Genomic DNA, 25,751 nt, shown 5'->3' with positions numbered 1-25,751 from the left:
CAGATACCTAAACCCATTCCTCTTAGGCAACTCAAACAATTCCTCCAGCCTGCAAATTTTCCCCCTATAAACAGGTCCCTGAAATCCTCAATGCCCACCTACTGCCACTCCCAGACCCTTGCATCCAATCTCGCTGGCACAAACTAGTGGTTGATTCAGTTAATAAATTGAGCAAATATAGTGACATTTGATGCAGACAAAAAAAATCAGGATTCTCTTTTGAGTTTTGTTCTTTATAGACTTTAATTCATAAACAATATCCATAAATAAATATACAACTATTATTGAACATGAGAAGTGCAAGTTCTTATTAAATGACTGCTCCAGTCCGTGGGGCTAAAATGAACCATTTCAGACGGTGTATAATCCATTGGAGCTAGTTTGAATATCCACAAAGCTCAGTTTAAATCCAAAACCCAGGTGAAGAGCCAGGATAACCAACACTCGGTTGAAAGAAAACAGAGGACAAGGTAATTCAAATACTTAAAAAAATATATATATAGATTGCAGAAGGAAGACTGAGGGAGGGAAGGAGTTTTGAGATTAGAATGAGTTTGGAGTATGAGACATTGCAATGAGAATGGTTTCAACAGAAGCTAATTTGCGCTGGAGTAGAAACCAAAATGGGAAGTTTGGAGGAGTTCAGGCTGTAGCAGCGTCAATAAAAACAAGTATGTCCAAACTGCCACACTTGCTGAAGACGTGTAGGTATCATTCAAGCCCAGTCATATTGAGTACACTATTAATTTCAGGTTGTGCTCAACATGCGGCCACAAGGGTAAATGTGAGTAATTGTTAACAAATCTGAAGTTAAGACATAAATGGCATCAGTGAAACTTACTATTAACCCCAAGCACTCGAGCAGCCCATCTTAAAATAGTCAGACAATTGAAAGCAGGGTCTATATCATACATCCAACCAAAACACAAAACATTGTGTGCAGATTTCCCCAGGCAGTACACAGTGAGGTAATATCACTACTACAGTCCATCACAAAACAAACATAAAGAGGCAAAACTCCAGCATTTGCAAATGGAATTGTGCGTATATAGAATTGCTTCATGAGCTCAAAATCACACACAGCAACAGTGAGATAGAATAATTGTACCCTTGGGCTGCATCCAAATTATGTTTAAATATAGCCAGGGTTTGAGTGGACATTTTGTTCATTAAAGAAGTGAATAAAGATTCTGGGCAATGCAGCATTAAGGACTCCCTCAGCAGGCTCTGTGTAGGTTTGGAAGCAGTGTAGGACTTCTTCATCTTCACATGCAAGTCTGAACCTAAACTAGTGGTTAGTATCAGAGTGTTGTAATGTTGCCTAGCTGCTTTGAGGAGAGCAGTACAAAGCAGGATTCCTTCTCCAGCAGACCGAAAATCTAGCAGCAGGTCAGAATGCCCATAGAACCTGCATCAAAGCCAGGCCGTGAAGATTCCAAACTGCAAGGGCATTAGATGTTTGCAGTGGCTTCAGAATTGAAGAGTAAAGCACCCCAGCATTTCCCCCCTAAACAGCATCCTCCAATCCTTAGTGATCAGAACGGGTCTGGTTAAAATGCAAAACTGAGATCTGACTGAAAATCTGCATTTCTTTGACAGATTCAAAAATAGAGATTGGAAAAATGTTGACTTCAAACACTGCCACAAATAAAATCTCAATTACAAGAGTAAGGAAAACAGGAACTGGACATTTCACAAAATGATTGGAAGCATTTGTTTTCCCTAATATTTGTATATACAAGCCAATAATCAGATGGCTCCCAACACAATTCCAGTTCCAGTGAAGCAATGTCCAGCAAGTGTGATCAATAAAGGGAACAGGAACATGGAACATTAGAGAATGGAAAGGTCAACAAACATTTCAAAGTGCAAGACCTTCCCTATGCTTCAATAGTATTGATATATTGAAAACAAATCCGCCTTCCTCTCCCTTAAAAATCCTAAAATAAAATACTGTTAAAGCTTTTTGTTTAAAAACACTATATGGTATGGTGACGCCTAACCCCTTTGTCTTCTCACAAATCTTCACTGTAGCATTTTGGAAAGTCAGTTGCTCAAATCTACACTGGGCAAACGTGCGCACAAAGAGATTATAGGTCTAAGAACAAGTCAAGTCAAATTGCCCACATATTTTTAGGGAACGAAGTTTGCAGTTGGAATTTAAAAAAAATTCAAAGTACTATAGGGTAATTGTAATTTTACAGCTGATTGCAGACTGGGCACAATTTGGATTCCCGAACCTTAGAGGACTGGTTGGTGAAGTCCGTGGTCGAGTTTCTTCCTCCCGCTCCCTTTTCATGGGATTATACCGAGCAGGAGGAGGCCATTCAGCTCACTGTGCTAGCTCTTTGTGAAAGCTCGCCAATTAAGCTCACTCCTCTAATCTTTCCGCAAGTTTTCCCTCTCCTTGCTGTGGACAGATTCATTGACACAATGCACTTGCTGAAACCTCATCCACATTGCATTCCTGTGCCAAGACAATCAATGTCAACGGGGGTAATGGCCATAGGTGCACCACACGGGTACTCACTGATACGTGTACACATATTTCTGTCAGCTGGCACTGGATAGCCATCAGAAATAGGATTATTTTTCTTTCCCTAACTCAGGGAGGGAGAATTTTACCACCCTTTTTGCTATTCTACTTAGGATTTGCACGGACGAACCAACCTTGGACCTTCTGGACTGCATGTCGTAGTCATGTGCAGTTTTTGCCCATGGTGGAGATACGCAATTCGCTTTTTAATTAAAGGTGACGACAATTTACAGATTAACACCTTGAAGAATGAAATCTCCCTTTTGCAGAGTGTAAAATAACAAACTTTTAAATGCAAAATAAGACTTTTAGTTCATCCAAATGCACATCTACGCAAAGAAATAAATAAAATAAATATTCGAAGGCTTTGGTTAAAATGTGCAGGTGGGACTAGAATCTCACCCACACTCAACTCAAACATCCTCAGCAGCAGCTTTCCACATCTGCAAACAAAACTACATTTAGTACACACACACAGGCTTCATGGATATACACAAACATGGACACACACTCACCCACCCAAAACAAGGACACAAGCACCCACTCTCAATTCATGGATTCAGGCACTTGCTCATACACACAGACACATGCACTTGCGTGAATTTTCACAGCAGGAAGGAGGTACCAAAAAAATACCCTCCTAGAAACAATGGGTGTGATTCTACGGCAAAACAGTGCCTGAAAAGCAGCTCACTAAGGCGGAGTGTGGCCGATAGAAGCCGGGAGACCCCGTTCCCGGGATCGCATTAGATCTTGCGAGACGTTCCGATGTAAATCCTGCCCATTGTGGGTGAGTCACCTTTTAGCAAGTCTGCATATTAGAGTGAGACAGCTAGTCTCACTTTAATGTGCAGGTTCCCAAGGTACCTGCGGCTTGGTATCAATCTCCTTTGCCTCAGACACCTTGGGTGAGTGCTGTTCAGTACTAGCCTCCACAAACAGCATTCGTGGGGAGTCTCCCAGGGGATCGGAGGCCCCAGGTGCATGCCCTTTGGGCAGGGTGACACCCTGGCACTGCCAGGGGCTTTGGAGGTAGGGTTGCTATTTAAAAATGGCGTCCCAATCTCTTGCTGCACTGGGGAGTTCCGACGAGCGGAGCTCCACAGTACAGAGAACGGGGCTAAGGCCCCCTATCTAACGTGAGTGACGTTTTATAGCCTTGTGTTTCTCAGCACTGCAAGTGCCAGGAAACATGCGGCTAAACACACTCGCAATGGGACTTTGTTTCCAATAGTTGAGTGAGTTAACACTGCTGTTTACAGTGCCACACTTGTATAAAGCAACTAGCCAGCTAGAGTCAGGGTGAACACTCAGATATCTAACGCCTGTTACACAATCCTGGGTTATACAAAAGGCTATGTCCACAAGCGAGACAGTCAGTTAAGTATCTGTGAGACAGTTGGTTACACAGTCATGTGGACTGGGGAAAGAGTTGTCAGGCCTCTTGTCCTCATCAATGAGCAGTCAGTCACCTTGATGTGAAATTTGTTTTAAACAATGGAAAGTGAGGCAGACAATGTGAAGAGGCAGCAAGGCTCTGCTGCTGGGACCTAATTGTTGGGAGCAACTAAATCAAGGCCACACAGTTCCCAATAAGACAGGCAGGAAGAATCACTATTTACTCATTCACCTTTGCTGTGTCTGACATGGAGAGACTCAACAAAAAAAATAAGTCTCACGAAGAATGGCAAACAGAAGGACAGTAAATATTTCTAACACAAATACCCCGATAGTTTACAGGGTAAAATGTTTGTGCAAATTCACAAAAGGATCAAAGAAATAGGAAGCAAGAGAGGAGGGTTCCAAAGTTTCCCTGCATGTGGACACAGCATCACATCATGGAGTGACTTCCATTATTACTTAATTGCTTATAATGGTACCAGGTTAATCTGCACATTTAGAATACTCAATCCAAGCTGCAATACTAGGGTTATGCCTGGCACTTGTAAATAGATTCTCCACAGTACAAACATTGATTGCATTAACCTGCTCTCAGGCCATTTTGTAGGACTGGATTACTCGATGAAGTGTCTAGAAAACAATAGCAGCTACATCAAGTGAATGAACACACAATACCAAGTAACAGAAAGCAGACGTAAAGTTGTAAAAACTTCCTGGCCACCAAGACAGACAGGTTGAAGCTGGTTGTTTTCCAGGAACATCACAGGGCTTTTAAGTTGCTGAAGTTGTCACACAGGAAGCTGGTCAATTCTGTATAAACCTGAATATCTTCCCTTCCAGCTTTTTAATGTAAACAGGTCTGGTGGTTTTTGCTCCTCACTTTCTTGTTCCAACACGCACACACGCACACCCACGCTTGCTACTGCAGACTCAATTTAAACACGAGTAATCAGACAATTCTTCTCCGGCTCGAGGAAATCCTTGACCATTGCATCAATCAGTTTGTTGAGCTCTTCAGCCAAGTGGTCTGTGTCACTGGAAATGAAAAGCAAATTGGAATTACTTTTAAACCCAGCTGCAAACTGTAAACTTGGCCAAACCTGAACAAATACAATACAGGGAATTGGGAATATATGTCAATGGAAATGCAAAGTTGTGGAGAACAGTCCTTCAGGGCTCCAACATAAGCAGCTAGATAAAACCATCAAATGTGAACAGCACTTTGGGTTTTAATAAACAGGGTCAAAGGCTACAAAATTAAAGGATACATTTTGTGGTATTATAGGTATTACGGTACCTGAGAGGCCAAAGCACCATTGGTAGAACCTGTATGCTTGCTATTGGCTAGAGTGTATAATAGCTCCGCCCTGATAGGTGGGGTACAAGAACCTGTGCCGCCCCAGCAGCCCTCATTCTGTACCCGAGCTGCTGGGGGAAACATCTAGCTAATTAAAACCTTCAGTTGGACTACAACCTCGCTTTAGTGGTCACTGATCGTGCATCACATTTGTTCAATGGTTAGGCTATAATTACCAGCACTACAAGCAGCTTTGAGCATTGCATTATAAAAAGGATATTAAAGTCAGAATATGTACAGTTTAGATTCTAATACTCCAGAAAGGAAAATTACAATTATGAACAGAGATACTTGTACTGTGATAATAACCACGAGAGGAATAAAGTGTAAGAAGAGATTTAAAATGAGTGTATTGATAATGTGAATGGAGAAAGACTTTCTCCTAGTGGGTGGAAGGAGAGGTCATTCAATTAAAACAGTCACTAAAGGAGTGCCATGAGGGGTTAAGAGAAATTTCTTCACACAGGAATGGGATTTTGAAACAGGAGTGATTGAGGCAGAGACTATTGCATCTTCTCAGGGAAAAGTCGATTAACATTTGAAGCATTATGGCCAGCATGCAGGGAAGGGAGATTAAATTGGAATTGCTTCAGCAGAGAGCTGGCAGAGATGCAATGGGAAAAATTGTTTCTTTCGCTGCAAGATTAGTTTGTTGGGGACAGCATGGTGGTGCAGCATGGTGGTGCAGCATGGTAGCTGCAACTTTTTAAAAAGCTGAATCTTGGCTTCTTTGTCTCCGAAGCCTCATCTCCGCTATTATGATGGAGGTCTTTTAGTTTATGATAGGTTACACATAGAGACACTGGGCGCGATTCTCCAAAAAATGTCAGAGTTAATTTGTGATGGGTTTTTCAGGGAGTTTCCCACCGGCATTGCTGCCTCACGGCGCCGAGGTCCCAGGTTCGATCCCGGCTCTGGGTCACTGTCCGTGTGGAGTTTGCACATTCTCCCCGTGTCTGTGTGGGTTTCGCCCCCACAACCCAAAGGTGTACAGGCTAGGTGAATTGGCCACACTAAATTGCCCCTTAATTGGAAAAAATTAATTGGGTACTCTAAATTTAAAAAAAAAGATTTGTTTGTTGCATGAGGCAGAGTCTATAATCCTAAGCTCCAGCTTCCTTAGTAATGACACCAAAATCTAATGGGATAAGAATGATGGAATAGTGAAGACAATGCCAAAATCATTTCTGGACTTGTGTTGTGGGATCAAAGTTTGCATTACACAATATTTGCAACACAGAAACAGACCACTCAGCCCAACAGGTCCTCATGCTCCACACGGGCCTCCACACCTCTTTATCTCACCCGATCAACAAATCCTCCTTTCTCCCACACGCTTTTCTAGATTCCCCTCATATGTATGTATCCACTTCAATTAATCTTCATTTCACGTTCTCCTGAATTCCCGATTGAATTTATTGGTGACTATCGTATATTTGTAGCCGTTAGTTCTGGACAATGTGGAAACAGTGGGTGCGATTCTCCGATCTCGTTGCGTTCAAGGGAGAGCAGAACATGGCCGGAGAATCTCAATGGGTCCTCCAGCGAGCCTCCCGACAGCCTCCACGCCTCGCGAGATTCACCATAGTCCCGTGAGACTTCGGAATCGAAACCCCGCCCCAAATGGGCGGGACCGAAGGACGCTTGCGGAAGTACGCGGGATCCACCGGCCTCTTTCAATTTGCCAGCCTCCCAAGGGAGGCTGCAGCTGGGTGCTGATGCACACAAATGTGGACCAGGCGGAACGGCACCCGGGGGGTCCCCCAGGGCCATTGGAGACCCTCGGGTGGTCAGGTAAATGCAGAGTGGCCCCCGGGAATGTAAGCACCTTGGCACTGTCCAGCTGGCACCTTGGCACTGATACCCAGGCACTGTCAAGGTGCCCAGGTGGCACTGCCAAGCCAGCAGGAACATTGCCTGGGTGCCAGTGCAAGGTTCAGGGGGTGAGTGGGGCCTCCGGGCGGTTGGCAGGTGATAGGTGGAGGTCCTAGAAGGAAGAGGATGCTGCAAGGGGGCTTGTGGGGGCCTGAAGAGGGGGGACCTCCAGGGAACCCATAGCAGGGTCTCCTCACTTGGGAGGTGCGTGGTAGTGTACATGTGTAAGGGGGGTGACATTGCCCATGGGTGGACTCACTTAGAGATCAGGGACCTCTTTCAAAATGGCGGTCGGATCTATGAATTCAGCTCCCCAGTGCGAAAAAAAATTCAAAATGTGGGCTAAACCGGGGAGAAACTCCCCAGGGCCCCAAAAAGTGACTAAGTGTCACTGAATAGCGGTGGGGAATTTGCCGGCAGAGCTGCCGGGAAACTCCCTGAAAAACCCACCACAAATTAACTTTGACATTTTTGGGGGAGAATCGCACCCAGTGTCTCTGTGTCTAACCTATCATAATCTAAAAGACCTCCATCATAATAGAGGAAATGAGAGTTCGGAGCCAAAGAAGCCAAGATTCAGCTTTTTGAAAAGTTGCAGCTACCAGATCTCAACTGAAATTTCCAAGATTGAGATCACTAGACTTTTATTTGGCAGGTATTTCAAATGATCTGTATCAAAGGTGGTGCTGAAGTTGAGTTATAGACGGGCTATGGTCATGCTGAATGGCAGAATGTGCTCTCAAGAGCTGAATGGATACCTTCAGTTCCATTTTGATAATGAACCCATTATGATGTCAGATTAATTTGATCCAAACGTTCATGGTGGTGGCTACCACTCTACCCCTGGAAATCCCAATAGTTTTTATGCAGCATTTTAAACTGTTTATGGTGGGATGGAGAAAAATTAAAGGTGGGAACACTCATTCTGATTAAGTTGAGGCCACAACCATACGTCACTCACCTCTGGCCTGGTGGTGCACAGAACTCAGCATAGTATTTGATCTTTGGCTCCGTGCCACTGGCCCGAAGAGTGGCCACACATCCATTGTGGAAGGTGAAGGTGATCATTTGACTGCTTCTACTTACAGGTAGCACCTGTCATGGAAAAAAGAATAGCTTTTGGTTTGGCAAAACCAGTGGTCTATAAACTTTGTACAATTACAAAGAGCACATGGCATAGAAACAGGCTATATGCACCATTTGAATCTCTTCCCATCTTTTCCTCTTCTTTATCAGCGCAATCCTGTTCTCTCTTCCCCATGTACCCATCTATTCTTCCCCTTAAATTAATCTAGATTATCTAACGCATTCTTTTGGTAAAGAGCTTTGTTCCGTATTCTCTATTGGATTAAAAAAAATATTCATTCGCGGGATGTGGCCATCCTGGCGAGACCAGAATTTATTGCCCATCCCAAGTCGCTCGAGGAGGTCGTGGTGAGTTACCTTCTTGAACCGCTGCAGGCCTGAGGTGTAGATACACCCACAGTGCTGTTAGGGAGGGAGTACAAGTAATTTGACCCAGTGATAGTGAAGGAACTACAATATATTTCCAAGTCAGGATGATGAGTGACTTGGAGGGGAACTTCCAGGTGATGGTGTTCCCATAGAACTGCTGCCCTTGTCCTTCTAGATGGTAGCAGCTGCAGGCTTTTTAAGGTGCTGTCTGAAGATACTTCTTTTTTTTAAACAATTTTAATGAGGTATTTTTGGCATTACAAACAGCAACAGTATAAAAACAATGTACAAAGAACAATAAACATAGTGCAATCACCGACCCCCATCTCTCCAAGACCTGCCTATTTAACCCCCATTTCTATGATACCCTAGCAACCCCCCCCCACTCCCTGACGATTAATTCTCCGCGAAGAAGTCGATGAATGGCTACCACCTCCGTGCGACCCTAACAGTGACCCTCTCAAGGTGAACTTAATCTTCTCTAGTCCGAGAAAGCTCGCCATGTCGGTTAACCAGATCTCCGACTTCGGGGGCTTTGAGTCCCTCCAAGCTAGCAGTATCTGTCTCCGGGCTACTAGGGAGGCAAAGGACAGAACATCTGCCTCTTTCTCCTTTTGGTTTCCCGGGTCTTCTGACACCCTGAAAATCGCCACCTCTGGACTCATTGCCACCCTCGTTTTCAATACTCTGGACATGATGTCCGCAAACCCCAGCCAATATCCCCAAAGTTTTGGACACGCCCAGAACATGTGGACATGGTCCGCACGCACATTTTACACACCTGTCCTCTACCCCAAAGAATCTACTCATCCGGGCCACTGTCATGTGGGCCCGGTGGACCACCTTGAATTGGATCAAGCTGAGCCTGGCGCATGTAGCGGTCGTGTTGACTCTGTTCAACTCGTCTGTCCATAAGCCATCCTCCATCTCAACCCCAAGCTCCTCCTCCCACTTACGTTTCAGCTCCTTGGTCTGCGTCTCCTCCGCCCCCATAAGTTCTTTGTAGATATTCGAGACGCTCCCCTCTCCCACCCATCCCCTAGACATTACCCTATCCTGGATCCCCCTTAGTGGCAGGAGTGGGAAGGATGATATCTGCCTGCGCAGGAAGTCCCTCACCTGTAAATACCTAAATTAGTTCCCCTTGTCAACCCAAACATCTCCTCCAGCACCCTCAAGCTAGGGAAGCTCCCTTCCAAGAACAAGTCCCCCATCCTCTCAATTCCCGCCCTTCGCCATACTCAAAACCCCCCATCCAAGCTCCCTGGGGCAAACCGGTGGTTGTCACATATTGGGGACCAAACCGTGCTCCCACTGCTCCAACGTACCTCCTCCACTGACCCCAGATCCTCAAGGCCGCCACTACCACGGGGCTGGTGGAGTATCTCACCGGCGGGAACAGCAAAGGTGCCGTTATCAACGCCCCCAAGCTGGTGCCCCGACATGAAGCTGCTTCCATCCTCTCCCAAACCGACCCCGCCCCCACCACCCACTTCCTTATCATAGCAATGTTGGCCGCCCAGTAATAATTAATGAAATTTGGCAGGGCAAGCCCCCCCCTCCCCGATCGAGCATCACCTTCTTCATCCGCGGGGACTTACCCACCCAGACAAAGCCCAGAATGATTTTGTTAACCCTCTTAAAAAAGGACTGCGGGATGAATATTGGGAGGCATTGGAATACAAATAAAAATCTCGGTAGGACTGTCATCTTAACCGTCTGCACCCTCCCAGCCAGCGACAGCGGTAGCGCATCCCATCTCTGAAACTCGCCCCTCATCTGCTCAACCAACCGGGACAAGTTCAACTTGTGTAACCGGCCCAAGTCGCGCGCCACTTACATCCCAAGGTACCTAAAACTGTGCCCCACTAACCTAAACGGTAGCTTCCCCAGCCGACCCTCCTGACCCCTTGCCTGGACTACAAACATCTCGCTATTTGTCATATTCAGTTTATATGCCGAAAAACGGCCCAATTCCCCCAAAGTTGCCATGATTTCACCCATCCCTGCCCCTGGATCTGCTACATATAAGAGCAGGTCGTCTGCGTACAGCGAGACCCTATGTGTCGCCGCCCCCCCCCCCCCCCCCCCCCCCCCCCCCCCCCCCCCCCCCCCCGCCTGAACCAGCCCTTTCCAGCCCCGTGAAGCTCTCAGAGATCCTACAGATAGATAGGAGGTATGCGGCGACTCCGGGGGTGGAGCTTTTAAGGGAACATCGGAGGCTGCAAGCTGAGTTTGGGGTGTTGTCCACAGGCAAGGCAGTGGAGCAGCTTAGAAAGGAGAGAGGTGCATTTTACGAACATGGGGAGAAGGCCAGCAGAATGCTGGCACAGCAGCTTAGGAAGAGGGAGGCGGCCAGGGACAAGTTGCCAACGGCTCTATAGCTAACGCAAACAGCAGTGGGGAGAGGAGGCATCCCTGTCTTGTCCCCCGGTGCAGTCTAAAACAGTCCGAGGTCGTCCTATTCGTCCTTACACTAGCCTCCGGGGCCTGGTATAACAGCCTAACCCAGTCGATAAAGCCCCCACCGAACCCAAATTATCCCAATACCTCCCACAGATAGTCCCACTCCACCCGGTCGAACGCCTTCTCCGCATCCATGGCCACAACTACCTCAACCTTCCTACTCTCCGGGGGCATCATGATCACGTTGAGCAACCTTCTTATATTGGCCACCGACTGCCTGCTCTTGACAAACCCGGTTTGATCCTCCATAATCACATCCGGCACATAATCTTCAATCCTAGAGGCCAGAACTTTGGCCAGCAGCTTGGCGTCCACATTAAGCAGTGAGATCGGCCTATATGACCCGCATAGCTCCGGATTCTTGTCCCGCTTCAATATTAACAAAATAATGGCCTGTGACATCGTCGGGGGCAGCTCTCCTCTGTCCCTCGCCTCATTGAAAACCTTTACCAGCAACGGCCCTAATATCCCAGAGAATTTCTTGTAGAAGTCCACCCGATACCCGTCCGGCCCCGGTACTTTACCCGACTGCATTGCCTTCAAGCCCTCAACTATTTCTTCGGCCCTAATCGGGGCCCCCAGCCCATCCTCCAGCTCCCTGCCCACCCTTGGGACGGTCAGTCCGTCCAAAAAGCGTCCCATCCCCTCGGGCCCCGTGGGGGGTTCCGAGCGATAGAGTTTACTGTAAAAGTCCCTGAATACCCTGTTTAGCCAAGCCGAGACCCCACCAAATTCCCATCCCCATCAACCACCCTCTCTATTTCCCTGGCTGCCTCCCTCTTCCTAAGCTGCTGTGCCAGCATTCTGCTGGCCTTCTGAAATGAAAATTTCCCCCCCCAAGCTCGACCACCGTTTGGTGCTCCTCCTGGTCCGCCAGCGCTTTCTCCAGCTTCTGGAGCATCCGATTCTGGGCATCCAGCCTGCGCTCCAGCCGATCGATCGACTCCTTTATCGGGTCAAGACAGTCCCGTTTCTGTCAGGCAAAGCCCTCTTGGATGACCTGCATCAGCTCCTCCGTCGATGGTTGGGCCGTCGCAGCAGGGATCCGAACATCAGCCATGTTTGTCTTCAGCCGCAACCTCCACCCAGCCCATGCTTATCTTTTCATTTCTTTCTTTTCGGTCCCTTGGGGTTCTCCGTTCCATGCACCAATGTGTAGATCCAAAGCCAAATTATCTGCGCCTTCAAAGCCAAAACTCAAAACCACCAAAAGGTCGGGGAAAAAGGTCCAAACGTCCGACCAAATGTGCGACTTACTCCCTCATAGCCGCCTCCGGAAGTCCCTGTCTGAAGAGACTTGGTGAGTTCCCGCACTTCATCTTGTAGATGGCACACACTGCTACCACTGTGCGTCGGTGCTGGAGGGGGTGAATGTTTGTGGATAGGGTGCCAATCAAGTGGGGTTCTTTGCCGCAGTATTTTGATGGCTGGTGTAGTTCAGTTTCTGGTCAATGGTAATCACCCAGGATGTTGATAGTGGGGGATTCAGTCATATTAACGCCTTGAATATGAAGGGGCAATAGTTAGATTCTCTCTTCTTGGTGATGGTCATTGCCTGGCACCTGTGTGACACAAGAGTTACTTGCCACTTGTCAGCCCAAGTCTAGATGTTGTCCAGGTCTTGCTGAATTTGGGCATGGACTGCTTCAGTACCTGAGGAGTTGTGAGTGGTGCTAAATATTGTGCAATCATTAGAAAACATCCCCACCTCTGATCTTATGATGGAAGAAAGGTGAAGATGGCTGAGCCTAGGATACCAACCTCAGGAGCTTCTGCAGTGAGTCCTGCAACTGAGATGATTGATCTCTAACAACCACAATCATCTTCCTTTGTGGAAGGTATGACTCCAACCCATGGGTGCTTTTCCTCAGATTCCCATTCACTCGAGTTTTGCCAGAGCTCTTTGATTTCACATTCAGTGAAATGCTGCCTTGCTGTCCAGGGCAGTCACTCGCACTTAACCTTTGGATTTCAGCTCTTTTCTCCATGTTCGGATCAAGGTTGTAATGAGGTCAGGAGTTGAGTTACCATGGCAAAATCCAAACTGAGCATCAACGAGCAGGTTATTGCAGAGTAAGTGCCACTTGATAGCACTGTTACTGGCCCCTTCCATCACTTTACTGATGATCGAGAGTAGACTGATGATGCGGTTCCTTAGGTAGCACCTTCCAAACCCACAACTACTACCATCTAGAAGGACAAGAGCAGCAGACTGGAAGCCCATCACCTGGAGGTTCCATCCAAGTCACTCACCACCCCAAGTTGGAAATATATCACCGTTCCTTCACTGTCGCTGGGTCAAAATCCTGGAACTACACCCCCCCCCAAACAACGCTGTGGGTGTACCTACACCTCAGGGACTGCAGCGTTTCAAAAGGTATCTCACCACCACCTTCTGAATGGGCAACTAGGGATGGGCAATAAATGCTGGCCTAACCAGCGACTCCCACATCCCACAAATTAAGTTTAAAAAAAATTAGCTGTGTTTGATTTGCCCTGTTCTTTGTGTACAGGGCAATTTTCCAAATTGACGGGTCGAACCTGGTGTTATAACCACACTGGAATAACTTGGATAGGGACGCGACAAGTTCTCAAGCACAAGTCTTCAGTACTATTGCCAAGGCCCAGAGCCTTTGCAGTTTCCAGTGTCTTCAGCCGTTTCTTGATATCAGGTGGAGCGAATCAAATTGGCTGAAGATTGGCATCTGTGACTCTGGGGCCTCTGGAGGAGAGCGGAATTTCTTGGTGACTATCTTATATTGATGGCCTATTGCTGTTTTACCACATTAGAAACAGACTTGTGTGTCCGTCCATTCTATCAAAACCTGTCATAACTTTTAAACCTCTATTAGGTCACCCTCAAAATCTTCACTTGAAGAGCATAAAAAGGAGACATCAACCTATTCCATCCTTTCCTGATCTTGTAGTTCTGGTTTTACCCTCGTAAATTGTTTCTCAACCCTCCTCAGTGCCTCAATATTATTTCTAGAACATGGCAAAAAGAACGGCACATTGTACTCCATGTGGTCTAACTAAGGAACCATACAAGTTTAGTATATTTTTCTACTTTTCCATTCCATCCCTATAGGGAAAAAAATTGAATGTTTTTTTTTTAACATCCTTATTAACCTGCATCATCATTTTTGTGGTTTGCCTATTTATACTACTACAGTCCTGGATCAGGCCCAACAGTGACTAGGATATTGAACAGAAACCCCAATATTTTATTTTAATTGTGTAAGACTGTGAGGAAAGGATACTTCTCTCCAGGAATGATTTCACACAAAATAGGGATTTGGTATTTTAAAACAACATATTACTCACCCAGTGTTAAAATATTTTTCCAACATCACACAAGCAAATAGCTGACAATTACCCCTTAAACAATGCTAATCAATACAGTGACACAATAACCCTTAACTGCTATCTTTGTTCTCACTCAAACAACAATACCATCTCAGATCCCAATCCATTCTTAAATACAGTTAGCACTCAGAAGTACTTGCTGTACAAAGATGCCTTTCTCCACTTTGAGAAAGAGAGGTCTTTTGAGGAAAAGATCTGACATCCTGTCAGAATAATGCAGAATCGCTGGCTGTATTTGTTCGGATACCTCAGCTTGCCTTCCGGCCAAAAAAGCAGAAACTCGGAAAAAACCCCATCCCTGACTGATTCAACCCCTGGCTCCTCCCATTAACTACATCATCTTACTAAACTGAACACAATGTCTCGAATTAACTACTCTGCAGGGAACCCTCTTAATGTAAACAAAAATCTATTAGCTCAAACGTTTACGATGCTTTAATTGTACCCGAGCTGTCTTGCAAACCAGAATTTGTAAAAACAGTACTGCAGAAGTCAGACACTAACCCAGGCTTTTAATCCTACTGCACCAGATGCATATAATACAATATATCTGAAATTGCAACATTTATCAGAGTACTTCCAGGTCCGTTTGCTCCTTTACTCCATTTATATTCTTATTTTCCAAGGAATATATGATCTCTTTATTGTTTTGACCAAAATGCAATACCCTCATAATTCTTAGTGTTGAAATTAATTTGTCAATCATATGCTCATTCTTCAGGTTTATTAATGCCTTCTTGGTGAAGACTATCAACCACCCAGCCCCCCATTTGGTGTAATCGTAAATTACAAATTCTGTTTTTTGTTTCCAAAGATAAATCATTAATATAAATTGTGACTAAGAGTGGTCCCAGCACCGATCTTTGTAGAACACCACTCCCCTCATTCTGCCATTTACCCACTTTCTGCTTTGTAGCTAGCCAGAATCCATTATGTTGTTGTTGCCACCATTCAGCAGGATTTATTCAATACATAGATGTATCCCAGGCTAAAAACAGTGTGAAATATACACATAATTCCAGCAGTATCTCATCTTTTTGATGATAAAATAACATTGATAGTCTAAAGGTACCAGTATTAGTAGAATTGTACCTCAATGTCATCCAGGGCCTTTGGGATTATCTGCCATCAAACCTTGCACAGTTTACAGGTTGATGCTAATATAAATTCCTGCTTCCAAACAGTTCATAGGTGAAGCATAAATCATTGTTTAAACTCACCGATTTCTTGTTCGGCTGGCTGCTGTCATATCCGGTAGTTACATCTCTTATGTGCAAAATTTCAAATGACCCACAACAATCCGGATATTGATTTTCACTCTCATAGTTTCGAAGTCGATCAAATATTCTCTTAATTGTAGAAGGGTCGTAGCATTTAAAGTAGGAAGTCTTTGAAATGTGATAACCATACCTAAATACAGGCCGTGAATTCAAACATTGTTAGAAATTTAAATGCCTTTGAGTACAAGCAAAACCTGTAAAAACAGCTTTTTAAATATCCATTTTCTTGATTTCATGTTGGCATTGGGAATGGAATACTCTCCATGACAGGCATCCAGTATCCCCAGTAAGCACCCTCAGGATAGGCCCTGCTCCCTCAGCACTTTACCTACAACATGCCTGTTTCATCTCGACCAGAGCACGTCCTACTTCACCAGTGTTGTATATTTCATCTCCATCAAATTCTGGAGTTTTCTTCACGGAGTCGAGGTCCCAGGTTCGATCCCGGCCCTAGGTCACTATCCATGTGGAGTTTGCACATTCTCTCCTTGTTTGCATGGGTCTCACCCCCACAACCCAAAAAGGTGTGCAGGGCAGGTGGAGTGGCCATGCTAAATTGCCCCTTAATTGAAAAAAAAAAGAATTGGGTACTCTAAATTTAAAACAAAATCTGGGCTGGGATTCTCCCGCAATTGGCGGGGCGGCCTGATGCCAATAGCGGCATGAACCACTCCGGCATCGGGCCGCCCGGAAGTTGTGGAATCCTCCACACTTCCGGGGGCTAGGCCGGCGCCGGAGGTGTTGGCGCCACGCCAACCGGTGGCGAAGGGCCGCCGTGGCCTGGCGCAAGTTGGCGCATGCGCAGAACTGCCGGCGTGTTCTGGCACATGTGCAAAACCGGCGGCGTGTTTCCTGCGCATGCGCAGGGGGTTTCTTCTCCACGCCGGCCATGGCGGAGCCTTACAGAGGCTGGCGCGGAGGGAAAGAGTGCCCCCACGGCGGGCCCCGATCGCGGGCCAGGCCACCGTGGGCCACCCAGACCGGATCCCCCGCGGCCCCCCCCCCCCCCCCCACAGAGGACTCCGCTAGCCGCCCTCCAAGCCAGGTCCCACTGGTTGGACCATGTCTATTTCACGCCGGCGGGACTGGCCGGAAACGGGAGGCCGCTCGGCCCATTGGGGCCCACGACCGATGCAGTGGGATTCTCGCCTGAAAACCGGCGCCAGGGAATTCGGCAGCCGGCATCGGAGCGGGATTCACGCCGCCCCCAGGCGATTCTCCGACCCAGCCGGGGTCGGAGAATCCCGCCCCTGGTGTTTTCTCCAAACAAGCGCACCACATCAGCACAAGTCTTGTTGAACCCAAGGACAATTTAACGCTGTGAGTGCATTGCACTGGAGACTGGACCCCATTTATTTCAGGTGGGACCCCTCTAGCCAGCAGACAAAGGAATATTCATCCCATCAGTCTGGGCCGGTGCAGAAATGAAAGGCCAGAGTTTCCAAAAGCAATGTATTGTGAAGATCAACAGACAAAGCAGCCCTAGGCTCAACAATCTTCAGCTGCTTCGTCAACGGCCTTCCTTCCATCATAAGGTCAAAAGTCGGGTTGTTCAGTGATGGTTGCACATGTTCAGCACCACACCAGACACCACAGATACTGAAGCAGTCCATGCCAAATACAGCAAGACCTAGACAGTATCCCGGTTTGGGCTAACAAGTTGCAAGTAATATTTATGCCACACAAGAGGCAGACAATGACCATCTTCAACAAGAGAGAGTCTAACCATTCAAGGCATTCCCACCACTGAATCCCCCATTATCAACATCCTGGGGATTACCATTGACCAGAAACTGAACTGGACCAACCATACCGTGGGCAGCACGGTAGCATTGTGGATAGCACAATTGCTTCACAGCTCCAGGGTCCCAGGTTCGATTCCGGCTTGGGTCACTGTCTGTGCGGAGTCTGCACATCCTCCCCGTGTGTGCGTGGGTTTCCTCCGGGTGCTCCGGTTTCCTCCCACAGTCCAAAGATGTGCGGGTTAGGTGGATTGGTCATGATAAATTGCCCTTAGTGTCCAAAATTGCCCTTAGTGTTGGGTGGGGTTACTGGGTTATGGGGATAGGGTGGAGGTGCTGAACATGGGTAGGGTGCTCTTTCCAAGAGCCGGTGCAGACTCGATGGGCCGAATGGCCTCCTTCGGCACTGTAAATTCTATGATAATCTATGATAAAAACCTGTCCACAATATCTACAAGACACAAGTCAGCAGTGTGATGGAATACTCTCCACTTGCCTGGATGAGTGCAGCTCAAACAACACTCAAGCAGCTCAACACCATTCAGGACAAAGCAGCCCGCTTGATAGGTAGCCCTTCCACAAACATTCACTCCCTCCACCACCGACGAACAGTAACAGCACTGTGTACCATCTACAAGAAGCAGTGCAGCAACGAAGGCAGCCAAATCAAACCCACGACCATTCCCACCTAGAAGGACAACAGCAGCAGATACATGGGAACCCCAAAACAAGGAGGTTCCCCTCCAAGCCACTTACCATCCTGACTTGTATATATATTGCTATTCTTTAATTCGCTGTGTCAAAATCATGGAATTCCCTCCCTAACAGCACAGTGGGTGTACCCATACCTCAGGGACTGCAGCAAGTCAAAAAGGCAACTCATCACCATCTTCTCAAGGGCAACTTGGTATAGGCAATAAACGCTGGCCTAGTCAGCGACACTCATTCCCGTAAATGAATAAATTAAAAGATCAGAGGCAGGAGCATTGACGGGTAATGCTATACTACAGGGAGCTGTGTTTCCACATGCCTTCAATACCAAATAAGTACTACTCACGTTCTGTAAATACTATTCAATTGATCAGTTATGGTGAGGCTTCTGGTTTCCAGGTATGCTGCTATTTCTGCCACTATTACAGCAGCGCTCACCCCATCTTTATCAAACATCAGTGTACCACACAGAAACCCTGAGGGATTGAGAGCAAAAATAATCTAATCAAAAGTTTGAATGTTGGAAAAAGGTAGAAAAAAAGCAGGTTACCAAACAATCAGAGAAAGAAGGCACTGGCCAATGGTACAGGTGAAATTGAATGCAGAGAAGTGTGAAGAGATTCATTTTTCATCAGAAAGAATGCAGAGAGACAATATAAAACAAAGGGAACAATTCTATAGGGGGTGGCAGAGGCACAGGGACGTGGGTGTGTATTGTCAGGAGAGGTTGATGGTGCGGTTAATAATGTATGTGGCATTATCAATAAGGGCACACGAGTGTAGAAGCAGAGAAGTTGTATAAAACACTAGTACAGCCTCAATTGGAGTATTGTGTCCAGATTTGGATGCCACACTTTAGGAAGGATGTGAATGCATTAGAGAGATGGCAGAAAAGATTCACAAGAATGGCTCCAATGATAAGAAACTACAATCATGAAGATAGTTTGGAGAAGTTGAGGCTGTTTTCTTCGAGAGGGGCAGCACCGAAGTACAGTGGTTAGCACTGTGGCTTCACAGCTCCAGGGTCCCAGGTTTGATTCCCGGCTTGGGTCACTGTCTGTGCGGAGTCTGCACGTTCTCCCTGTGTCTGCGTGGGTTTCCTCCGGGTGCTCCGGTTTCCTCCCACACTTCCCGAAAGACGTGCTGTTAGGTAATTTGGACATTCTGAATTTCCCCTCTGTGTACCCGAACAGGTACCAGAATGTGGCGACTGGGGGCTTTACACAGTAACTTCATTGCAGTGTTAATGTAAGCCTACTTGTGACAATAAAGATTATTATAAGAGAGGGTTGAGAGGCGATTTGATGGAGGTATTCAAACTCATGCAGGGCCTAGGCTAAAGTAAATAGGGAGAAACTGTCCCCACTGGTGGACCAGCTGCCCCCTTCTGTGCTGCAAGCTGTCTATGATTCTAGGTGCAATCATAACAAATACACGAAGACTCATTTTCAAGACTGAACTTTGACAACCTGTACAATAAACCAAAATTAAGTGATGAGTAACAAAGTTAAATAGGAATGAAGAATTGTTCATCTGAGCCAGACTTACATATTGCTAAGAAGGGAGTCATTCTACATCCAACATCAAGGACATTAAAAGCACTTAAAGGGACATCAACATTTCACAATTGTTGTCTAGATCTGACATTAATAGGTGTGGTAGCATAGTGCTGATGTTGCTGGATTAATATCTTAAGAGGTGGGATACACTGCACTTAACACTGTCAGGGAGGGTCAAAGTGGTGAAAATGAATATTCTGCCAAGGTACTTGTTTATCTTTCAAGCTCTCCCGATCTTTAAACCAAAGGCCTTTTTTCGGAAAGTGGACACGATCATTTAGGACTTTGTATGGGCGGGGCGGGTGCCGAGGGTGGAGAGGACCCTGCTACAGAGGCAGAGGCAGCAAGGGCGGTTGGCGTTGCTGAACTTGCTTCATTATTATTGGGCGGAGAATGTGGACAAGGTGTGGCGGTGGTGGGAAGGAGAAAGAGTAGAGTGGGTTAGGATGGAGGAGAAATCTTGTAAGGGGTCTAGTTTGAGAACTATGGTGACGGCAGCGTTGCTAATGGCTCCGAGTAGGTATTCAAAGAGCCCGGTGGTGCAGTCCACAGTGAAGATATGGAATCAGTTGAGGAGGCATTTTAGGATGGAAGGGATGTCGGTGCTAACACCACTGTGCGAGAATCATGGGTTTGAGCCAGGGGGGATGGATAGTGTATATAGGAGGTGGAGGGAAGTGGGGCTGGTCAAGGTGAGGGATCTGTATTTGGAGGAAGGGTTTGCCATTCTGGAGGAGCTAAGGGAGAGGGTAGAGCTGCTGAGGGGGAATGAGTTCAGAAATCTGCAGGTTAGGTACTTTGCGCGAAAGGTCTGGAGGGGGTTCCCTAGGTTGCCTGCTGGAGTGACTGCTGCTTCCGGATGTGAAGGGGAGGGAAGAATTGAGGATATATACAAGTGGCTGGGGGAGCAGGGAGGCGAGCGAGTGGCGAAGATCAAGGAGAAATAGGAAGCAGAGTTGGGAGGGGAGATCAATTGGGGAGCATGGAGTGAGGCACTGCGTAGGGTAAACGGGACCTCCTCATGTGCAAAGATGAGCCTGATACAGTTTAAGGTGGTGCACAAGGTGCATATGACTCAGGCGAGAATGAGTGGGTTCTTTCAGGGGGATAGCAGATGAGTGTGAGAGGTGTGGGCGAGGGCCAGCGAATCACACGCACATGTTTTGGGATGGCGAAAAATTGGGAAGATTCTGGGCGGGAGTGTTCGCTGTCTTTCCAGGATAGCGGAGGAGGGAGTGGACCTGGACCCTTTGGTGGTGATATTTGGAGTCTCACAGAAGCCGGAGCTCATGGAGAGGAGGAAGGCCGATGTCTTGGCCTTCGCCTCTCTGAATGCACAGCGGCGAATTTTGCTGGAGTGGCGGTCGGCATCGCCACCCGGGGGATAGCGGCTTGGTTGGGTGACCTGTACGACTTCCTGCGATTAGAGAAGATAAACTATGAGTTAAGGGGCTCTTCAGGAGGGTTTGAGGAAAGGTAGGGAATGTTTGTGACCGTGTTTGAGGGCTGTTCGTTGCGGGGGAAGGGAGGGGTGGAAACTCTGTACAGACTGTAGAGTTGATTGTAGGGAAGCATGTTTCCCAGGATGTTTGCTCGCTGTAACCTGTTTTGATTAATGTTTGTAATAAAATACATTTTTTTAAAAAAATGTTACTGGATTAATAATCCAGAGAAGACAAGTTCAAGTCCCACCATGTTTGAGAACTGGAATTTAAATTCAGTTTTTAAAATCTAGAAAGAAAAAGCTGGGATTAGTAAAAGTGACCTCAAACGTGTTCAATTTTTGTTAAACCCCAAAGTAATCACTGAATTTCAGAACTGTTACAGCCATTCGATCCACTGTGTCTGTGCTAGCTCTGAACGAGCAAGTCACTGTGTGCTATTCCTCGCACCTTCTGTAACCCTGCGCATTCTTTACTCCCAGATACTGTTGTGGTGATATGCATCACTGTAAAGACACAAGGGGTTAATGTAAATACATGTAGACTAGCTAGACACTAGAGGGAGCACCAGAGACATGACACACAGACACTCAACCAATAGAACAGTTAGATAGGACACGACCAATGGACATTCACGATACACACAGAGCTGACACGACCACAGGAGGGCATTACACCAACCCATATATAAAGGACACAACACACATGATCTTCCTCTTTCCAATGGAGACAGTCAGTGTGCAGAGACACAGGGTTGATTCAATATTACACCCACCACGTGGATTGTAGCAGACTGGTTAGTCAGTCTGAGTAGCTATAGAAGGATTAACAGTAGTGACGAACTCGAGTAGGAGAAGTGTAAATAGATTAATAAACGTGTTGAAGTTATCTCCATGTCTGAACCTTCCTTTGTCAAGTGCACCACAAGGAAGCCGCTAATGCAATGCCTAAAGCATAACAAGACAACTGTAATAATTAAATCCCCTTGAATCTGTCTCCACCACAATCTCAGGCAGGGCATTCTCTCTCTTAACTATTTGCTGTGTGAAAAAGTCTTTCCTCAAGTCCCCAATGCTTCTTTTGCCAATTACCGTAAATCTGTAGCCTCTGATTCTAGATCCTTCCACCAGTGGGACCAGTTTTCCCCGATCTACACCTGTCCCAATTTCTCATGATTTTGAATATATCTTTCAAATTGCCTTTTAACCTTTCCAAGGAAAACAGTGCCACAACTGGACACAGTATTCCAGTTGAGGATGACCCAATGTTTATACAAGTTTAACATAACCTCCTTGCACTTGTACTCTCTGCCCTTATTTATAAAGCCTGGGATACTGTATGATTTATCAACAGCTCTCTCAACCTGTCCTGCCACCTTAAATAATTTATGCAGATATACACCAAGGTATATAGGGTTAGATAGGGTGGACAGTGAGAGCCTTCTCCCGCGGATGGAAATGGCTAGCACGAGGGGACATAGCCTTAAACTGAGGGGTAATAGATATAGGACAGAGGTCAGGGGTAGGTTCTTTACGCAAAGAGTAGTGAGGCCGTGGAATGCCCTACCTGCTACAGTAGTGAACTCGCCAACATTAAGGGCATTTAAAAGTTTATTGGATAAACATATGGATGATAATGGTATAGTGTAGGTTAGATGGCTTTTGTTTCGGTGCAACATCGTGGGCCGAAGGGCCTGTACTGCGCTGTATTGTTCTATGTTCTATGTTCTAAGGTCCAAATCCTCCTGCACCCCTCATGAATTGTATGTACAATTTAGTGAACCAGAATGTGAAGCCCTTTAGGGAAGGAAACCTGCCACCCTTACTGCCCTATATGTGAGCCATGGGATGGTGATGGGGGGGGGGGCATGCAGAGGGGCGACGGATGGGTTTAGAGACTAAACACATTTTCAAATAGACCACATAATATGCATAGTTAGACCATTAGATACAGGAGTAGAATTAGGCCATTCGGCCCATCAAGTCTGCTCCGGCATTCGATCATGGCTGATATGTTCCTTATCCCCATTTCTCTTGCCTTCTCCCCATTACCCATGATCCCTTTATTAATCAAGAAATCTCCTTATCAAGAACACCAGATTTGTGCTCAAGGTGGTGTTCCCCACAGGGCTATAGGCCAAGAGCTGGAAGGCGGAATTAGACAGAATTAGAACATAAGAACTAATAATTAGAACATAAGAACATTAGAAAATAAGGGCAGCACGGTAGCACACGTGGCTAGCACTGTGGCCTCACAGCGCCAGGGGTCCCAGGTTCAATTCCCCACTGAGTCACTGTCTGTACAGAGTCTGCACGTTCTCCCCGTGTCTGCGTGGGTTTTCTTTGGTTTCCTCCCACAGTCCAAAGATGTGCAGGTTAGGTGGATTGGCCATGATAAATTGCCCTTAGTGTTCAAAAAGGTTAGGAGGGGTTATTGGGTTATGGGGCTGGGGTGGTAGTGAGGGCTTAAATGGGTCAGTGCAGACTCGATGGGCCGAGTGGCCTCCTTCTGCACTGTATGTTCCATGTTCTAACTAGGAGCGGGAGTCGGCAATTTAGCCTCGCGCCTTCTCCATCGATCAATACAATCATGGCTGATCTCATCCTGCCCTCATCTCCACCGTCCTGTCAGTTCTCCATAACCCTTCAACCCATTACTAGTGAAAAACCCGTCTAACAACTCCTTAAATTTACCCACTATCCCAGCATCCACCACACTCTGGGGTGACAAATTCCACAGATTCACGACCCTTTGGGAGAAGTAGTTTCTCCTCATCTCTGTTTTAAATTTGCTACCTCTTATCCTGAGACTATGACCTCTCGTTCTAGAATGCCCCACAAGAGGAAGCATCCGCTCCACGTCTACTTTATCCATATTTTTTATCATCTTGTATACGTCAATTTGATCTCCCTTCATACTTCCAAACTCTAGAGAGTATCAGCCTAAACTGCTCAAAATCTCTTCATACGACAAACCCCCTCATCTCTGGACTCAATCTAATGAACCTCCTCTGAACTGCCTCCAATGCCACTACATCCTTCCTCAAATAAGGGCACCAAAACTGTGCACAATACTCCTGGTGCGGTTTCACCGATGCCTTGTACAGTTGCAAGAGTACTTCCTGACAGTTATACTCGAAATGCCAACATTCCATTCACTGTCTTTATTATCTGCGGTATCTGCATGCTAGTTTTTTGTAACTCATGCACGCGAACAAACAGATCCCTCTGCATCGGATCACCCCAAAGTCTCTCCCCATTCAGACAATAAATTGCCTTTCCATTATTCCGACCAAAATGGATGACCTCACACTTATCCACATTAAACTCCATCTGCCAGATTTTGGCCCACTCACCTAACCTACCTATATCCATTTTTAAGGTTCTTATTTCCTCATTGCAACTTACTGTCGCAAAGGTCAGCAGCAATTTCATGGCAGTGATATAATCCTGAAGCTCAGCTGATGTTTATAATGTCTCAATTAGCACATGATTAATTACTTATGCAGAACTTAATCCCAGCCTTACAACTCACTTGTATTATAGCAGCAAGCCTGGAGCATTCACAGACAACAAACCTTCCCTCAAACACAAGCCCAAACCAGAAGAAAGAAAAGCGGAGAGTATTGCTTACCAATAGATTCTTCAAATGCAAACAGCACTTCATTCCCACTCTGTAGGAGCTCATCAATTCGGTTTCCAATCCACTTAAACCCTGGCAAGGTTTCCTGAAACAAAACAGCGATCACAGTTAGCAGCAAAATATATGCAAAAAGCTGTCTTGGATATTTTTACTCAAGTTGGTCAAATTGGAATGCAGAGTACAGCAGATATGTAGTAGCAAGGCTGGCATTTATCCTTTTGACGTATTTGATGCTGAATGCCCTGTGTAACCTTTAAAACCACCGCTTGAGTAAATACCTTGGAAAGTGATCATATTCCTATTTATTTAACATGGGAGGAATTAACAAGAGTTGCAATTATAGAATGATGCAGCATAGGAGGTCATCAGCCCACTATATCAGTGTCAACCGGGAGATTGACTTCCTACTGAAGGCCAGGTCTGAGGTGTTCAAGACAAACGAACCTGACCTATACAGGAAATCTAGGTACGACCTCCACAAAGCCATCAGGGACACCAAGAGACAATACCAGACTAAACTGGAGTCACAGACTAACGACAGGGACTCTCATCGGTTGTGACAAGGCTTAAACAACATAACGGGCTACAAAGCAAAGCCCGGTAGAATCTCCGGCAGCAGCGCACTCTTCCCTTCTCTTCAATGACTACCGTCCGGTGGCCCTGACTCCAGTCGTAATGAAGTGCTTCGAGAGGCTGATCATGAAGCACATCACCTCCATACTCCCAGAACGCCTTGATCCACTGCAATTCCCATACCGCGGCAACCAGTCCACAGCAGATGCCATTTCCTTGGCCCGACACTCATCCCTAGAGCATCTCGAAAACAAGGACTCCTACATCAGACTCCTATTTATTGACTACAGCTCCGCCTTCAACACCATCATCTCAGCCAAGCTCATATCAAAGCTCCAAAACCTAG

General features: G+C 46.3%; 1 protein-coding gene across 1 annotated transcript in view; it reads right to left on the bottom strand.

The window, feature by feature from the left end:
- Positions 1-223: 223 nt before the first annotated feature.
- The window catches only part of pgm2l1 (phosphoglucomutase 2-like 1), a 223,921-nt gene continuing 198,393 nt past the window's right edge, over positions 224-25,751 (bottom strand). The window contains exons 10-14 of the mRNA XM_072477505.1: positions 24,824-24,917; positions 18,536-18,665; positions 15,677-15,866; positions 8,131-8,264; positions 224-4,972 (exon numbers count right to left, since the gene is read on the bottom strand). Of these exons, the coding sequence (XP_072333606.1) occupies positions 4,873-4,972; positions 8,131-8,264; positions 15,677-15,866; positions 18,536-18,665; positions 24,824-24,917 (648 nt within the window). The 3' untranslated portion in view covers positions 224-4,872. The remainder of the gene's footprint in view (positions 4,973-8,130; positions 8,265-15,676; positions 15,867-18,535; positions 18,666-24,823; positions 24,918-25,751) is intronic.

The sequence above is a fragment of the Scyliorhinus torazame genome, chromosome 15, assembly GCF_047496885.1.
Source record: "Scyliorhinus torazame isolate Kashiwa2021f chromosome 15, sScyTor2.1, whole genome shotgun sequence".
In the NCBI taxonomy this organism is placed as follows: Eukaryota; Metazoa; Chordata; class Chondrichthyes; order Carcharhiniformes; family Scyliorhinidae; genus Scyliorhinus; species Scyliorhinus torazame.
This window is presented reverse-complemented; position numbering and strand designations above follow the sequence as displayed.